Raw genomic sequence first — 15,712 nt, forward strand, 5'->3', positions numbered from 1 at the left:
ATTCATATCCAAATGTGTCCCTCTGCACAGCATAGACTGTATGACCCACTGAACAAAACACGTCTCCCCTCCCTGTTGCACGTAACACATTCCCACAATACCCCTCTGCAGAGGGTAGGACAAAAAAAGTCTCCCCACGAGAAAACAAAAAAATAACTAAGCGTACTAACTGGCACACTGGAAATTCGCTTGGGAACGTAGGAAAGCTGCGCTGAACCCCATTGAACAAAAAATACCCTCCTGCCCATAACAAATTAACAAAATAGACTGAAATATCCACTCCTGCTTGGCCAAATCCGCCCGCTTCGCTATAACAACAGCCAAGTATGAGCTAGCTTTAAGAAAGACTTACTGTAGACCAAATTCGTTGGAATGATGATGTTCATCAGCTCTCAGCCATGATGCTGAAGCTACGCCGGCCTTCCCGCTCGCGCCACGCCCACGCATTGGCGAAACTTAAGGTCCGTTTCTCGGATGGGAACTAAACGCTATCCTTTGTTTTCGCCCTCTTCCCTATCAAGCACGTGTGCCAAGCGCTTAACAAGCTCGAGTGTGGAATACACGTTCACACGCGCTCAGTCCTATCAGGCCCAAACCACTACACTAGATAGTATATGTCTCATTTTAAAAAGGTAATCCGATAATTTGTGTTTATTTTAGCAAATATGATTCTCTTGACAGACTTGACAAGCTTCAGCTCACAAAACCCAGCATTAAGGATCCTAAAACCTTGGTGGGATGTCGTATCTGATTACCTAAACATAGTCATGCTTATGATGGCCGTGTTTGCAGCAAGTCTTCAGGTAAGAAAAAAAGATTGAGTTATGGAGTGCAGTACTTATTCGTTATTTTTCACTTTAGGAAAATAAATGTGAAACCACAAGGTTACACGACGGGTACACACATGTTTTCTGACCAAAGTGTGTCGCTGTGCAATGTAGCCATACGACAATAGTCAAACTTACCTTGAGAATCTATTTCACATTCCAGCCGGCAAATGCTCAAAATTAACACAATGGATATTCCAGTTAGAATATCGGAATCCTGGTGATTCTGTTGAAGACAATTAAGCGGAAGAGTGTAATAATGGCTTGTTTGTCAGCATTCCATGGGCTCTTTTGTATCTCCTTGTTTTCAACAAAAGGTTCCATCTTTAATCATAACTAATAGCGTTGTAGGACTTCCTGCAGCGGCTATACTACCCCACCCATCCTTATATAGGCCCGCGTTCAGACACGTAACTCATATAGAGGGCATATTGTGAATTGATAGGTCTCGGTGGTGGACTATAATGCATTAGTGAAGTGGCTGAGAGTTCATAAGTGCAATCGTTGGCCCCAATACTGTACCCAATTTATGAGAATCTTGGTGTCATTTTGGTCAGAGTTAATTGCACTGGAAACCATCAACGTGTGTACTTCTATGCATTTGTTTCGCCACTGTGCGATCTTAATCATTTGCACTAAGACGTGCAAAAAAAGCATCTAGCAGATCCAGGCGAAAATTGATAAGAAAGGTAATGCATGTCTCTTGTTTGGGTCTTTAAGTTGTCAACCATGTATTGCAGGTCAATGGTTGTGCAAAGTGTAAGGGGGAGGTGGAAGGAGGAGACTGACAAATAGGAGGCATGTTTCTGGCTAAAGACTTTTATTGGGGATACATAAAATAAAAAAAACAGCTTGCCTGACCCTAATTCTAAGAGGGGTTTCCCTGCCTCAACCAATACTAGGGAATATGTCCTGTGTCCAAAATCATATGTCCTTTGCTTACACCTATAACTAAACTACAAAAGAGAGTGGGTATGTGGTTTTAGCCCAAAAGAATGTCTCCCTTCTTTTGGATCTTGGATTAAAGTTCCAGTTTCTGGGTAAAAATGTCTCCCTTTTCCCAGATGATCTTTGCCATCTCTGAAAGATAGTCAACAGAACAAAGTTCCAGGGTTTTAAATAAACAAAGTTCTTGTTAATATGTTCCACTGTGAGACCTGGCGAAATGATTCTCTTTCTCAGCTCGGAATCTATTTTACTCAGAAAGCTCAAAGTTCAAATTCTCAAACAAAGGTTCACAGAGATGATTTCAATGTCCCAAATCATTTCATTTCAGGGTTGCCTCTAGTTCCTTTCAGTGGTAACTGGCCACTTCTTAATGCTTCTTTACTAGTTCCACAATGGTGTGGGAATGTTTCTTTTCCCTGTCCTTTCTCAGGCTTCTTAAACTTCTTGACAATTGGTGGGGATGTCTCCCTTCCTCGGACCTTTCCCAGGCTTCTTAAACAACTTGACAATTGGCGGGGGAATGGCTCCCTTCCCCAAGCCTTTCTCAGGCTTCTTAGGCTTCCCCTCTCATGATGGTCTGACCGGGTTCACTAACCTGTACAATACTGATACAAGTTAGGAAGGCCCCAGGCGGTGGTTTTCCTCGTGCTGCAATTAGGGTCTCCAACTTGGTGCTCCTTCTCCCTTAGTGTTGGAGTTTTACCGTGGCATACCAGCTTTGGTAATTGGCCAGGTAAGTGTCCTATTTATTAGGGTCCCAGACTCCTTTTATGACAATGGCCCTCATTACGACCCTGGCGGAAAGGGTTTTACGCCAGCGTAATGCATGGCGTACCTTTCCGCCTTACTACGAGTTCCCGTAGCGCCATGGTGATTTTTTCGCCTGGTTTTTCCGGGCAGAAAAATCCATGGCGCTACGGGACCTGTTGTTAATTACGCCACCGTAATTTACGGTGGCGTAATTAACGCCTTCCCCACTCCCATTATACCCTATGGGGCAAAAATGGGAATGTGGAAGGGTAAATGGGGATTGGGGACTTACCGCCCCGCCAAGGTCGGAATGGGGCGGTAAGTCCGCCAACCCCCATGGCGGAGTTGGCAGCTCTGCGCCATGGACCATGGTGCAAATTGCACCATGGTCCTCCGCCAGGGTCGTAATGAGGGCCAATGTCTCTTGGTACCCTCCAAGACCCCATTACCTTTTTGACATCTTCACAGCTTCTTCACCCCAGATCTTTTCTGACTCTGGAGGGACTCGGCAGCTTCCTGGTCACTGCCCGTTTCTTTCCTGTGGTGCCGCAGCTTTCTCACTAGCTAGTCCAGTACACCTCGTTTCTCGTAGGCGCCTGCTCGGCTTCTTGCTTCGGCTTATTCTCCCTTCATGGGTTGGGGTTGGTTTCTCCACAGAAAGCTTGGTGCTGACGATTGTACTTCCTGTTTTCCGTCCCTGACAGCGGTCTCTCCTTCCTGCACAGTTTTGGCTCCACTTCCCTTGCGCTACGTCCAGGCCGGATCGCTTATCATGCTTTAATTTCCCTCTTCTATTTCAGCTGCGTCTGGGCCAATAGGAATTCTACAAAGACTAGACTGCTCCGTTTGATTCACACAGGTGTTCTGTATGCTTCTGCACCTCTTCCTCGTCTCAGTACTGATCCTGAGGACTCCTTGTGCATCAGTTGGCCTCTTCCTCGTCTCAGTGTTCCCTACCTTACTTGTCTTAAGGCAACAGATAGGAACACTAGGGATAGTGATGAAGGGGGTTAATGAGGAAGGCTTATTAGGGTTGGTTGGGCTATAGAGATACCATGTTCTCCCCTGATTGTTACTTCTCCCATAGGGGGTTTCCCTCCCCATGAGAGCCAACTGCTGAGTACCACCCCCAGGGGGACTATCGGGGTGCGGCCTCACCTCCCTGGCCTCATTGGAAGGGGCTCAACCGAGGGTAGAAGTGACAAAATCTCTGGATTTGTCAATTATTCTTCCCCTTATGATAGTGGCTTCCACATCAGGGTTTAAATAAGGGTTGTGGGAGAGGTACCCCGGTTCCGGATTATTTTTGGACTCTTTTTTTTCCAATTTTCTGGTCTCTTTCCTTCCGCCCTCCATGGTTTCTCATGGTTGATAGGGTCCTCATACAGCTCTGGGGATCTTACTTGAAGCTCTATCAGGGCTATTCATGCTATCTATTTAGAAAACTGGGACAAGCTCCTACCTAGAAGCAGCGGGGTTGGTAGCTATGAAATTACTGTCACTGGCACACATATCTCGTTTCCTAAATCCGTGATAGAGCTTTTAAACCCACGGTACTCTTCAGTGTGTCCATGGACACATTGGACCTTCTTTTTTGGTGTTCATATCCATCCCAGAGGTATCAAGTCTAAGTGGATCGCACGCCCTTTGCTCTCTGTATTTAGTTGGTCCCAAATACTTTTAGTCAGAATGGTAGTGGGGACTTTATATATGGTATGGTCATCTCCCGTATAAAGGTATTGGACTTTTCCCTTGTTCCTTTTATATTTGTTTCCCTTAGGAAGGGCTATGTCTTTTTCCGTTTCCTCAAGATCTAACTTTAAAGGGGATACCTGGGCACATACAATGGAGACAACTGGAGGTGTAGTTTTTTTTGTTTCCCTGGTCTTGTGTTCCCTTGGTCTTTTCCTCTTCTGGTATTGATGGTCTGGTGGGAAACTCCATCCTATTTAATGGGTAATGTCTTGCAAGGTGCCCAGATTCTCCACATGAGAAACATGGTCTGTCTCGGGTAGCAGATGAAGGTCTAGAGGATGGTATATCTCCATCGTCACTTTCTACTCTTAGAGCGTTGGTATATTGTACACTATCGCTGGGTTCTTCGGGGGTTCCCAACTCTCTCTAATGAATGCAGGGGCTTTAATAAGGTATATGGTTCTTCCTTGTCCTCCTAGATTCTATCTGGAATCTATGTTGGTATAGAGTTCCATCAAGAGGGTTTTCGAGTGTCTCCTATTTATTTGTTGGGAGGGACAGACTTGGAGCTTGTCCTTGCAACATGGTGAATTGTCTTGGTGTTGACGGGGTGGTCAGAGGGTCAGTTTGGTGCTCTTATCTTAGTTCTACCCTGGGATTGTATATGGATTCCCGAACAGAGGCTGATGATGGTACCAAGGAGAGAGGGTGGCTGATCTGGAATTTGGGCTGTGCGTTCTTCATTGACTGTTTGGATGTTTTAACCTTCTCAGGGTATGAAGTGGTATTCTCAGTCTCTCTAGGTTCTTTATTATTATTATTATGGTATTTATTGCGCATGGACCTCGCTTCGAGAAGCAACAGTGTGCTTTACAGAGGTATACATCAATACAGATGAATAACAGCACTTTACAGAGGTGTACAACTTTACAGATGCACAACGAAGCACTTTTCAGTAGTAACAACAGAACAGATATACAGCGGGGGGTAGGATACAGAGGGGGACAGAGGAGGGGTCCAGCTGTACCGGATGGCGGAGAGGAGAGAGGCAGACAGCGTCTAGAAAGCCAGGTGGCGGGAGGGGCGCCAACGTTGTCACCCCTGTGGGAAGACATTGAGGTATTACACTCTAGATGTTCAGGATCTTCTATTGCCAGAGGGAAGGAACTTTCTAAAAATGTTATGTAAGTGGGAAGGTTGTTATTTTTCCACAAAGACACGCCCTTTTCATGATTGTAACCAAAGTCAGAATCTAGTGTATCCTCCCCTGTGAGTGAGAGAAAAAATGTTGTAGGGTCCCATTCTCCCCATGTGGATTCTCTGATTGTTCTTCCTCCTTCTCTTTATGGGTCTGATTAGATATAAACTCGCCTAGGTTCCAATATATCAAGTGTCGAACAAACTCGCCCCTTTCCACCTTCAACAGGTTTAATAAGAAGTTCAAGAAGACAAACTTAATTTCCTCTCTACAGGATAGGAGGGGTAGTATTTTTCGTTCTCTCTTTTGGCCATTTCCCCAGGAGGCATAATATACATGGCAACATTAGTGGGGAGGTTTTCCTGTACCTCTAAAGAGATGAGGATCTTATCTTTGGCCGGCACTTGATACTCTCAGGGACAAAAAAGATGATAACCATTCCCCCCAATAGCTTTTCACACCAGAAGAATGGCTTGGGAGGTTAATAGGTGGAAGGTGATCTCCATTCTAGTGCTTTGATGGCTGTGGTGCTCATTGCTTCTCAACCACGCCTGACCTTGCATTCTTGACCCAATGAAGTGGGGTGGATCCGTCTCTGTTTCTAGGGTAGATGACATACTAGTGGACAAGACGACATTGGTCAACTCTTTTCCTGGTTTAGCAATCATGGGGCTACATATCATATTACCCTTTTTACTGCTTGTGAGGGTCCCCCAGTTTGTATCAACTAGATGAGATCCCTCCGTTAACACCATATGTAAGGGTGTGGAAAGAGGAGACCGTCAAACAGGAGACATGTTTCTAGTTATCGACTTTTAGTGGTGATAAAATAAAAAAATAAACAATCCTACAGACCCTAGTTCTAAGACGGGTTTTCGTGCCTCAACAAATACTAAGGAATAGGTCAGGATGTCCATCTAAAGCACAAATCATCCATCCTGCGTTCAAAATCCTATTTCCTTCCCTTGCACCTATAACTAAATTACAAAAGGGGGTATGTGGTTTTGGTCCAAAAGAATGGCTCCCTTCTTTTGGATGTTGAATTTAAGTTCCAGTAGGAGATTGGTTTCTGGGTAAAAACGGCTCCCTTTTCCCAAATGCTCAACCTCTGAAGAAAGTCAACAGAACAAAGTTCCAGGGTTTCAAATAAACAAAGTTCTTGTTAATATGTTCCACTGTAAGATCTGGCGAAATGATTCTCTTTCCCAGCTTGGAATCTCTTTTAATCAAGAGAAAGCACAAGTTCAAGTTCTCAAACAAAGGTTCTCAGATATTATTTCAATAACCCAAACCATCTAATTTCAGGGTTGTCTCTAATTCCTTTCAGTGGTAACTGACCACTTATTATCAGCTTCTTTACTAGTTCCACAATGGTGGGGGAATATCTCCCTTACATTGGCCTTTCACAGGCTTCTAAAACAGCTTGACGCTTGGTGGTGGAATGTCTCCAAAGGTTTGCCTCTCTATGATCCCTGGCATCAAGAAAAAGTTTCTGAGAGAATGTAAGGACTTCGAACACGTCTCTATAGGCCCAAATTCATGGCTAAATTGTGCCCCCTCCGGGTTGAGGAAGAAAAGGTGCTGGTATCGATCGAGGTGGATGAGATACTGGCAATCCTAAATGGGCGGTCCTCCATGCTGGCGGATGAGGCAGCCATCAGGCACTCTGTTGACAGGAAAGTAGACTCCACCTTGAAGAAGTCTCACATTAGTTCCCATCTGGCTTTGCGAGTCAACCCCTATGGGTCTTATGCTATGGAGACAGTATTGCCAGGCTTCAGGTCATTGAAGAAAGCATTCGAGGATGGCGCGGATTGGCTTCCCCACACTGTTGCAAAATGTTCGGTTGGAATGGCAAGTAGGCCTTATTTTCTCGGAATGTGGATGGCAATAAAGAAAGTATTTGTGAAATATGTTTTGAAGGTCTGACGTGGCAATTTAGTAGAAAGATTTGTGTTCCATATTGTGAGCTTTGATGGAAGGCTCTGCCAGTGGCTGAGGTGCTGTAGTCTCTCAATAGCCTGGTCTCACAGTTCTGGATTTAATTGACTTTTTAAATAGAGATTTTCCATGGAAGTTAAGGGTAAGGATGTTTGCATAATTATGTATTTTATTTTGCTATTTATTATAGTGATATATGCTGCTTCCCAGCATACCTAGATCAATTTCAAGGAATCTAAATCGGTCACAGAGAGCCTTTTGGGAGACGCTGTAGGAGCAAAAGTCTGCTTTATTCAGAAAGATTCAGTGTGATATTTTCAGTGATTAGGTAGTTTAACAGGCACCTTCACAACTTTAGAAATTCACCTTCAGGATGAAGATATAGTGGCAGGTGTTTTCAGCAGGGCCTTCTCTGTAACTCAATATTAAGGGGGCTACATAAGGAATTAGGCAGTGTGATGAATCCAATGGAGTCATCACTGTTTTCCCGGCAGTGACCTCCTCCCATGTAGCCAGGGGACAGCAGCCACTACCTGAGTCTGCCCCTGGGGGTAGCTATACGAGGGAAGACCACGTGGGAGGATATAACCTCTGGGGAGATGTCATTGCTTCATCTGTTGGGGCATGGTATCCACCTTTCCCCTTGCAGGATTAACCTCCCATTTACAACACTCTATTGGGCTGTTGAATTCCTCTATTGCTCCCTCTATGAAGTGTTGAATCCTTTGTTTTACAACCTGTAGGCCAACTTTCAAACACAAACATGACTTGTACATGTGCTAAAATCATCTTCCCTTAATATCAATCCTCCATGACTGACTTGCCATCAAAACCCATTATGAACATTCGTCCAACATTTCCATGCAAGTTGTCAAAAAGGATCACTATTCCCAAAAACACCTCAACACTGCGAAGAAGAAGAGGAGTGGAGGCATGCAGAACAAGTGCGGCCCGAGCACAGGCAATGCTACTGTTGCTGGGAGCACACACCTGTGCTCAGGACATCAAAGAGACAGCTGGTAGGAGCGGGCTGCTCCTCTCTGTGTGATTGACAGGCTGGAAGAAGGTCAGTGGAGTATACCGGCACAGGAGCTCAGAAGCAGAATGTTACGTGGAGAAGACAGAACACTGTGGTATTGCCAGAAGCCAGCTCAGGACGCTTGGGTGTTCGCTGGTGTTGTAAAGCAGCAGATCACTTACAGCAGACCGTTGCGAAGCAGGCAAGCCCAGCCGGAGTCGCAGGAAGCAAGGATGTGGAGCGCAGACAGAATAAAGTCTCCAAAGATTGTTACTAGCGGACCACGAGAGGAATAAGGAACACCACTAAGAGCTGGTATGTCCACGCTGCGACCAAGGGAACACCAGGGCGTATTGGCGACCACGCCAAATTCAAGTAAGTAACAATAACAGAATGGAGGGAGAAAGAGAGACGTTCACGAAACCCGAGAGAAAGTGCAAGTGCATTTTCTAAAGAATGGACTCTTTGAAGTTTGTGAGCATGTGTCGCATATGCTTATGAGAAATGCTAACAAGGCAGTTAAACTGGTAGTAGTTTGAGCAAAGGCACATAAGTGATTATGTAAAACATATGCAAATGAGAAATGCTAACAGGGCAGTATACAATGGACAGAGTGAATTATCCCGAGTAGAAGTGTGATTACAAGAAGCCATGGCAGGAGAATATACCAGACAATTACAAGTGTGTGAATACAAGAAGCCAATGGCAGGGGAGTATAGCAGGCAATTACAAGTGTGTGAATACAGAATCCCTGGCAGGCGAGTATACCAGGCAATTGTATGTGAATACAAGGAGCCCTGGCAGAAGAGTATACCACGCAATTACAAGTGCGTGAATACAGATCTGGCAGTAGAGTATACCAGGCAGGTGCAAGTCCACAGAGAAAGTTCTGGTAGAGAAGCATAATAGACATGGACAAATTGTAGAGCACATAAAGATAACCAGAAGGGCAATATGGGCCCAAGGGACTAAAGAGCCAAAACCCTAGCAGGAGAGTACTCCAGGTATCCTAACAAAACAAAGACCAAACAAAGTTGTGGATGATTTTGGTGTCATTCAAGAGGTAAAACAAGGGCTTTTATTTGTAAGCAAACGTGAAAAAGAATCCAGGGGAAGGCAGACACCATCTGGAGCAAGGAGCCATAACCTTGAGAGACTTTTTGTTGGAGTTATCTATTTCTTTACCCATTTGAACATTTCTACAACACTGAAGGCCAAAGACATTATGCTTTTCACCTTGTAGTTCATTTCTTTAGAATGTGAGGGACAGAATAGTACTTTGGACACATGCACATGATGTTTTGTGTTGGACATTCTGACACTGACATATCCTTAGTTTTGAGTACAGGTAGGAACACACCTCTAGTACAGTATGTGATGAATCCAGTGTAGTCATATCTGATTCCCTGGTGGGACCCTCCTCCCATGTGGCCAAGGGATAGCAGTCGCTACCTGATCCTGACCCTGGGAGTGTTTTCACAAGGGAGGATCACATGGGAGGAGACAACTACCGGGGAGATGTTATAACTTCATTGGAGGAGTCACAGTGTTCCCCCCTTTCCCATGAGCAAGACACCCTGTACCCCATTACCTTAATGGCCTATTATGAAATAACGATCCCCCCTGTAGAGAAAGTCAAGAAACTTTTTCTGCATCATTCTAGGTCGACCCACCCTTTTCTTTCAAACACCCATAACTCACACATAACACCTTTTGGTCTTAATATGACTTTATGTAAGGACCAGTAGGAGAACCATTGAAGAGTTAAGAATCCAAAGTTAACCATGATCTCTAATATTGATGTGCCTTTTTATGAAAGTATGGAAAAAAACATCCAGGAGTTAAAAGCCCAAAAGAAGTTATGTTAAAAGTTAAATGTTAAATGTTAAAGGTATTTTTACCATGCACCGTCACCAACGGAGTTGGTCCCCAGGCGCTATGGCGGATCTGCAAACGAGAAGGCAGTATGGGTTAGTAAGGTGAAGAGGGAGTGGCATAGTTAGAGGGGTGGTGTTCTGTTGGCAGCTTCAGCTCGGTATACACCGTGTGCTGAGCTTTAGTGCGAGTATCGGATCAATGTCAGTCCTCGTGTGCTGTTGGTGCAGCTTATGTGTTGTTGCGATGTGGTGAAGTGCATGCAGTTTGTGGTGCGAGAGGTGGTTTTATGAATTATTGAGTTGAGTGAGTTAAGTATGCAGAAAGTTTGAGCTTTTTGGTTAGTGAGTTATATGATTTGCAACTAATCTTTACAGTATGCCTAAATGCCTCAGTTTCGGGAGTCTATCAAGGATGGGATAGGCCCTACTACCACAGTAAGCTCTGTTTCAGCATACAGTTGATAGGTGTGTATACCACACCTAGATTTGGGTGCCCTACAAAGTCATTTTAGAGGTCTGAACTTCACAATAACTACGTCTCACCATACAGCATGTAAAGACAGAGGCTATCCCCGGATACGAGAGTCTTGCACAGTGGGAGAAAGGTCCAGGCTCCACCGTAGTTGAGCCTCAGCATACAACGGACAGAGACGGAGGCCACATCCAGACTTGAGAGTCTTGTCGAATGGGGCAGAGGGCCAGGCATCACTGCATTTAATGCACTTGCTGATATTCACAAATCCGTCTTCAACTCCGGACTTCAACTCCCAAAACCACTCAGGTACTGAGACGAGGAAGAGGACCGCATAGTTTCTGCATAGTGCCAGAAGCTCAAAGAGCAAAATGCGGACTAGTTTTTTTTCCAAACCTGCAATGAGCGGGACATTTAAAAAGGACCACTGCACTATGGCGAAGAGAGATGCAGCGGGAGATGCAGAAGCAGGTGATTCCATTCACGCCGGGGCCACTGAAAGCGAAGCACACCAACAAACCCGGCAAAGCAGAGGAGGCCATTGGGAAAGGAAGAGGATTGCTATGTGTGAGCAGGAAGGACCGTGGAGACGCTAGGAGTAGTGCTGAAGCTTATGGGGGTTTGGCCACTCAGCAAAACAGCAGACTTCAGCCTGGGCTGAGAAGGAGAGCTGGCATGTGACCGTGGAGCCTCGCCGGGTGCTGGGGGTGGGGGATGGGTGGATACACCCACTCTGGAAGGCAGAGGAGGAAGCCATATCGAAGGGGCACAAGCAACGTCAGGACCACTGGAGCAGACCAGTGAGTCTGCCCAAAGCAGCTGCAGACCCCGGGCCATTCCTACAACAGTGCCAGCAAGTGATTGAAAGTTACAAGATTGCTAGTGCAGAAAATACACACACAAAGGCAAAGTTTGTTTTAATGCAGTCAAGGCCATGTACAGATTCAACACTCAATAAGAAAAAAGAATGGTTTTAAAAATATATATTTTTATTATTTTTTCTTTTTGGAGCAATGAACTTTACAAAAGACAAATCAACAACGTCAGCATTTGTACAGCATGATAACCGACAGCGATCACCCTCGACCCACTCACGTGACAGAGAAGCTCTTCCTCTAATTTCTCCTCCCCCACCTCCGTGATTCCTCACTTATGTAGCACAAAATAGTTTGCACCCTTTAACCCCTTTTGCTTGGGGCCAAATAAAGTCTCGCCAGACGTGGCTTGAATCTCAGGGCCGGAAATGTAAGATCATAGTCCAGCAGGGGTGACCAGATATCTTGAAACTGGTGGAGTTTTCCCTCTTTTGCGGCCAACACCCTCTTCGCCACCAGTATATCCCAGATCTGGGCCTTCTGCTGTTTTCCAACACCGGGCGGTGGTAATATGTGCTGCCAGCAGCAGGTGGATTAGCAGGTGGATTAGCAGCTTTGCACGGGCTCCCAACTTTGGGTATACCCCCTCACATGGAGACCCTAGAAGCAGGGTTTTCGGGCACATGGGGGCGTTGGTTGGGTACCCGTGATTTCATATATGATTTGCACAATGTTCTCCCAGAAGTAACGTATCCTGGGGCAGTCGCACCACATATGGAAATACGAGCCATGAGCTCCACAGTTCCACCAACAGTTAGGGGGGATCACCACCTGGAAATGATGAATTTGAGCCAGAGGGTAGTATCAATGGAACAATAATTTGAACACACATTCATTGTTTGTTACGCATCTGGATGAGGTACGGGCTCTGGCCCAGATCTCGGACCAGGCCACATTGTCTATTTGGTGGCCCAAATCTGTTTCCCAATGGGTCATGTAGTTGGGGCGGTGGGGGGGGGGTCAGGAGATCCTCCCTTAGTAGTCTGTATAGTTTTGAAATCCCACTCTTGTCTAAGCCCTCCCAGATGGTCAGTTCAAGTGGACTCAGCGTCTGAGTGGCTTTCTTTCTGATTTCGGGGTTGGTGATCCAATAACGGATCTCAGTATATGAGAACCTATCTAACTCTGAGAGATGAAATTCCTTCTTACAATCTTCGAAGGAGCGGGGTTGGCCCTCAGTAAACATTTGACCCAGCGTGAGCAAGCCCCCTCTCCTTCCATCGTCTAAATGCCCCGAGATGCATGCCCGGAGTAAAGGCAGGGTTACAGAGAACCGGAGAGAGTGGGCCCCAACCTCTAATGATCTTTTTCCTGCGTAATACCTCACCCCACACCTTTAGAGTAGCTTTTGTCAAGGAAAGGAGATGTGGCCATTGCTTACGTATCGTATAGGGAGTGAAAGGTAAGAAGCGGAGGGGAAGGGAGCATTTGGATTGCTCGATCTCCCTCCACCTGGGTGCAGGAGCCCTGCTCGTCCATGCCGAAAGGTAGGCGAAATAGGCCGCCTCTGAATACTTCAGTAAACTGGCAACTCCCAGGCCCCCCAGTCCGGATCCCCCCATCATCACCCTCTTGGGTATTCTAGATTTTTTACCCCGCCATATTGTTAAGACGGATTTCTGAACTCTGTCCTGGAGGCGCAGAGGTTCAGAAGGCCAACCTAATTACTTGGAACAGGGTAACCTCTGGACAAGCCAGACCAATCAGGGTAGCGATCGCGGCGGTCAAGACTAGGTCTCAAGAGGGGTGAGGGTGACTGAAAGCCCGCAATGAGCACACAAAGCAAGGACACTTACAAATTACTCCAAACGGGTGTTATATTAAAAATAGGCAGTAGTTTGTTTGTGCCTACACCTCTTTGCGCCAAATTTCTGATGTAAATGAATAAAAGTACGTAGTCAAGTTTCTTCAAGTATATTTTTTTTAATTTATTTGATATATGTTCTGCCCATATGGATGACACGTGTTTCGGCGTTTCATTGGCGCCTTTTTCAAATCCGGGCTGAATGCAAGCGTAACATGTAATAAAAAAAAACACAAAATATAACATATGAAATAGCATTTTAGCATATTTTGTAACACATTTAGTAGTTACAATAGTGTCTTAGGCTGTGTAGTATATCCTTTTAGCATTCTCAAATTGCATGAACACCTAAAAGTGCAGCACCTCTTAGTTACCTCAAATGGTTAAAAATAAATCCATTACAGTGACTATGTTAGTTTTTTAAAATTAAATTTGTGCAATCTGAAAAAGAAGTAAGTATGGGATGGCATGGACCTAACAATTTTTGGCTGTCAGAAAAGCATGTAAATTTGTTTTCTTACCCTTATTGAATGTAATGCGAATCTCCCTTTCCTTATTTCCGGGAATTAGTTTTTAGTTGAAGTGTATCACGGTAGTTCCAGGGTTAAATCCCACCTAGAACAAATTTGGTTGTTCTATTATGCTAACATTAGCCTTTTAACCTTCTATCGGATTGATTCTTTATGCATGATTCCCTGGCATATATTTAGACACATTTTAAACTCTAGTAAGCATGACTAGTAACATCTTTCTCATTTATGTAAAAAGTGCTATTCATATTTGCAATCCTCCAATCGCATTACATATCCTTGGTCTCATGCATTCTGTTACTCTAGCGGTCACTAGGAATTACTTTTTCAGTTACAATGACTGGTAACCGATTTGCTCCCCATTTGTGTTTACCAAAACACCCTTTTGCGTGAGTTTGAAATCCCAACCAAAATATATTTTGTTTATGCCAATAAAAATTATTTTTGTAAATTTACAAAAAGTATTTAAATACTAATAAACATAGTGAAAAATTAGTTACTCCTTTAACTTTAATTTTTGTAAATTTGGACATAATAATAAGTAACAGATCAGCCGCGCAAGATAAACACGGAAGTTTAAATTCAAATCAATGTTACACTAAACACAAATGCAACAGATCATTTAAACATCAAAAAGGAAAAAAGGACTTACGTACTAAAACTCAGCCCAAAGTATGGCCGCCGAATTTTGTAAATGAACAAAAGGAAAGAGGGACTAGCAATCTGTAACTCTTTATGAACAAGGATTTGCCAGAACCAAAACAGGACCCCCGATGCTTGAGGCATGAGCAAGAGAATTTTGTAGGTAAGCGCTTTTAAGGGGTGGAAAGACCACCGCCACAAGCATGCTCAATGTAGAATTCAGCACGCTTGATGCCGAGTGGCATAAACAAAATATATTTTGGTTGGGATTTCAAACTCACGCGAAAGGGTGTTTTGGTAAACACAAATGGGGAGCAAATCGGTTACCAGTCATTGTAACTGAAAAAGTAATTCCTAGTGACCGCTAGAGTAACAGAATGCCTGAGACCAAGGATATGTAATGCGATTGGAGGATTGCAAATATGAATAGCACTTTTTACATAAATGCAATGAGAAAGATGTTACTAGTCATGCTTACTAGAGTTTAAAATGTGTCTAAATATATGCCAGGGAATCATGCATAAAGAATCAATCCGATAGAAGGTTAAAAGGCTAATGTTAGCATAATAGAACAACCAAATTTGTTCTAGGTGGGATTTAACCCTGGAACTACCGTGATACACTTCAACTAAAAACTAATTCCCGGAAATAAGGAAAGGGAGATTCGCATTACATTCAATAAGGGTAAGAAAACAAATTTACATGCTTTTCTGACAGCCAAAAATTGTTAGGTCCATGCCATCCCATACTTACTTCTTTTTCAGATTGCACAAATTTAATTTTAAAAAACTAACATAGTCACTGTAATGGATTTATTTTTAACCATTTGAGGTAACTAAGAGGTGCTGCACTTTTAGGTGTTCATGCAATTTGAGAATGCTAAAAGGATATACTACACAGCCTAAGACACTATTCTAACTACTAAATGTGTTACAAAATATGCTAAAATGCTATTTCATATGTTATATTTTGTGTTTTGTTTTATTACATGTTACGCTTGCATTCAGCCCGGATTTGAAAAAGGCGCCAATGAAACGCCGAAACACGTGTCATCCATATGGGCAGAACATATATCAAATAAATAAAAAAAAATATACTTGAAGAAACTTGACTACGTACTTTTATTCATTTACAT

The 15,712-nt window shown here is 44.0% G+C and overlaps 1 protein-coding gene across 1 annotated transcript in view; it reads left to right on the top strand.

Annotated features, from left to right (window-relative positions):
• The first annotated feature begins 665 nt into the window (after positions 1-665).
• Positions 666-15,712, top strand: part of LOC138448077 (volume-regulated anion channel subunit LRRC8C-like) — a 74,316-nt gene continuing 59,269 nt past the window's right edge. Inside the window, exon 1 of the mRNA XM_069604618.1 lies at positions 666-803. Coding sequence (XP_069460719.1) covers positions 666-803 — 138 coding nt within the window. The remainder of the gene's footprint in view (positions 804-15,712) is intronic.

The sequence above is a fragment of the Ambystoma mexicanum genome, chromosome 3q (genome assembly GCF_040938575.1).
Source record: "Ambystoma mexicanum isolate Mex_15411 chromosome 3q, UKY_AmexF1_1, whole genome shotgun sequence".
Taxonomy (NCBI): Eukaryota; Metazoa; Chordata; class Amphibia; order Caudata; family Ambystomatidae; genus Ambystoma; species Ambystoma mexicanum.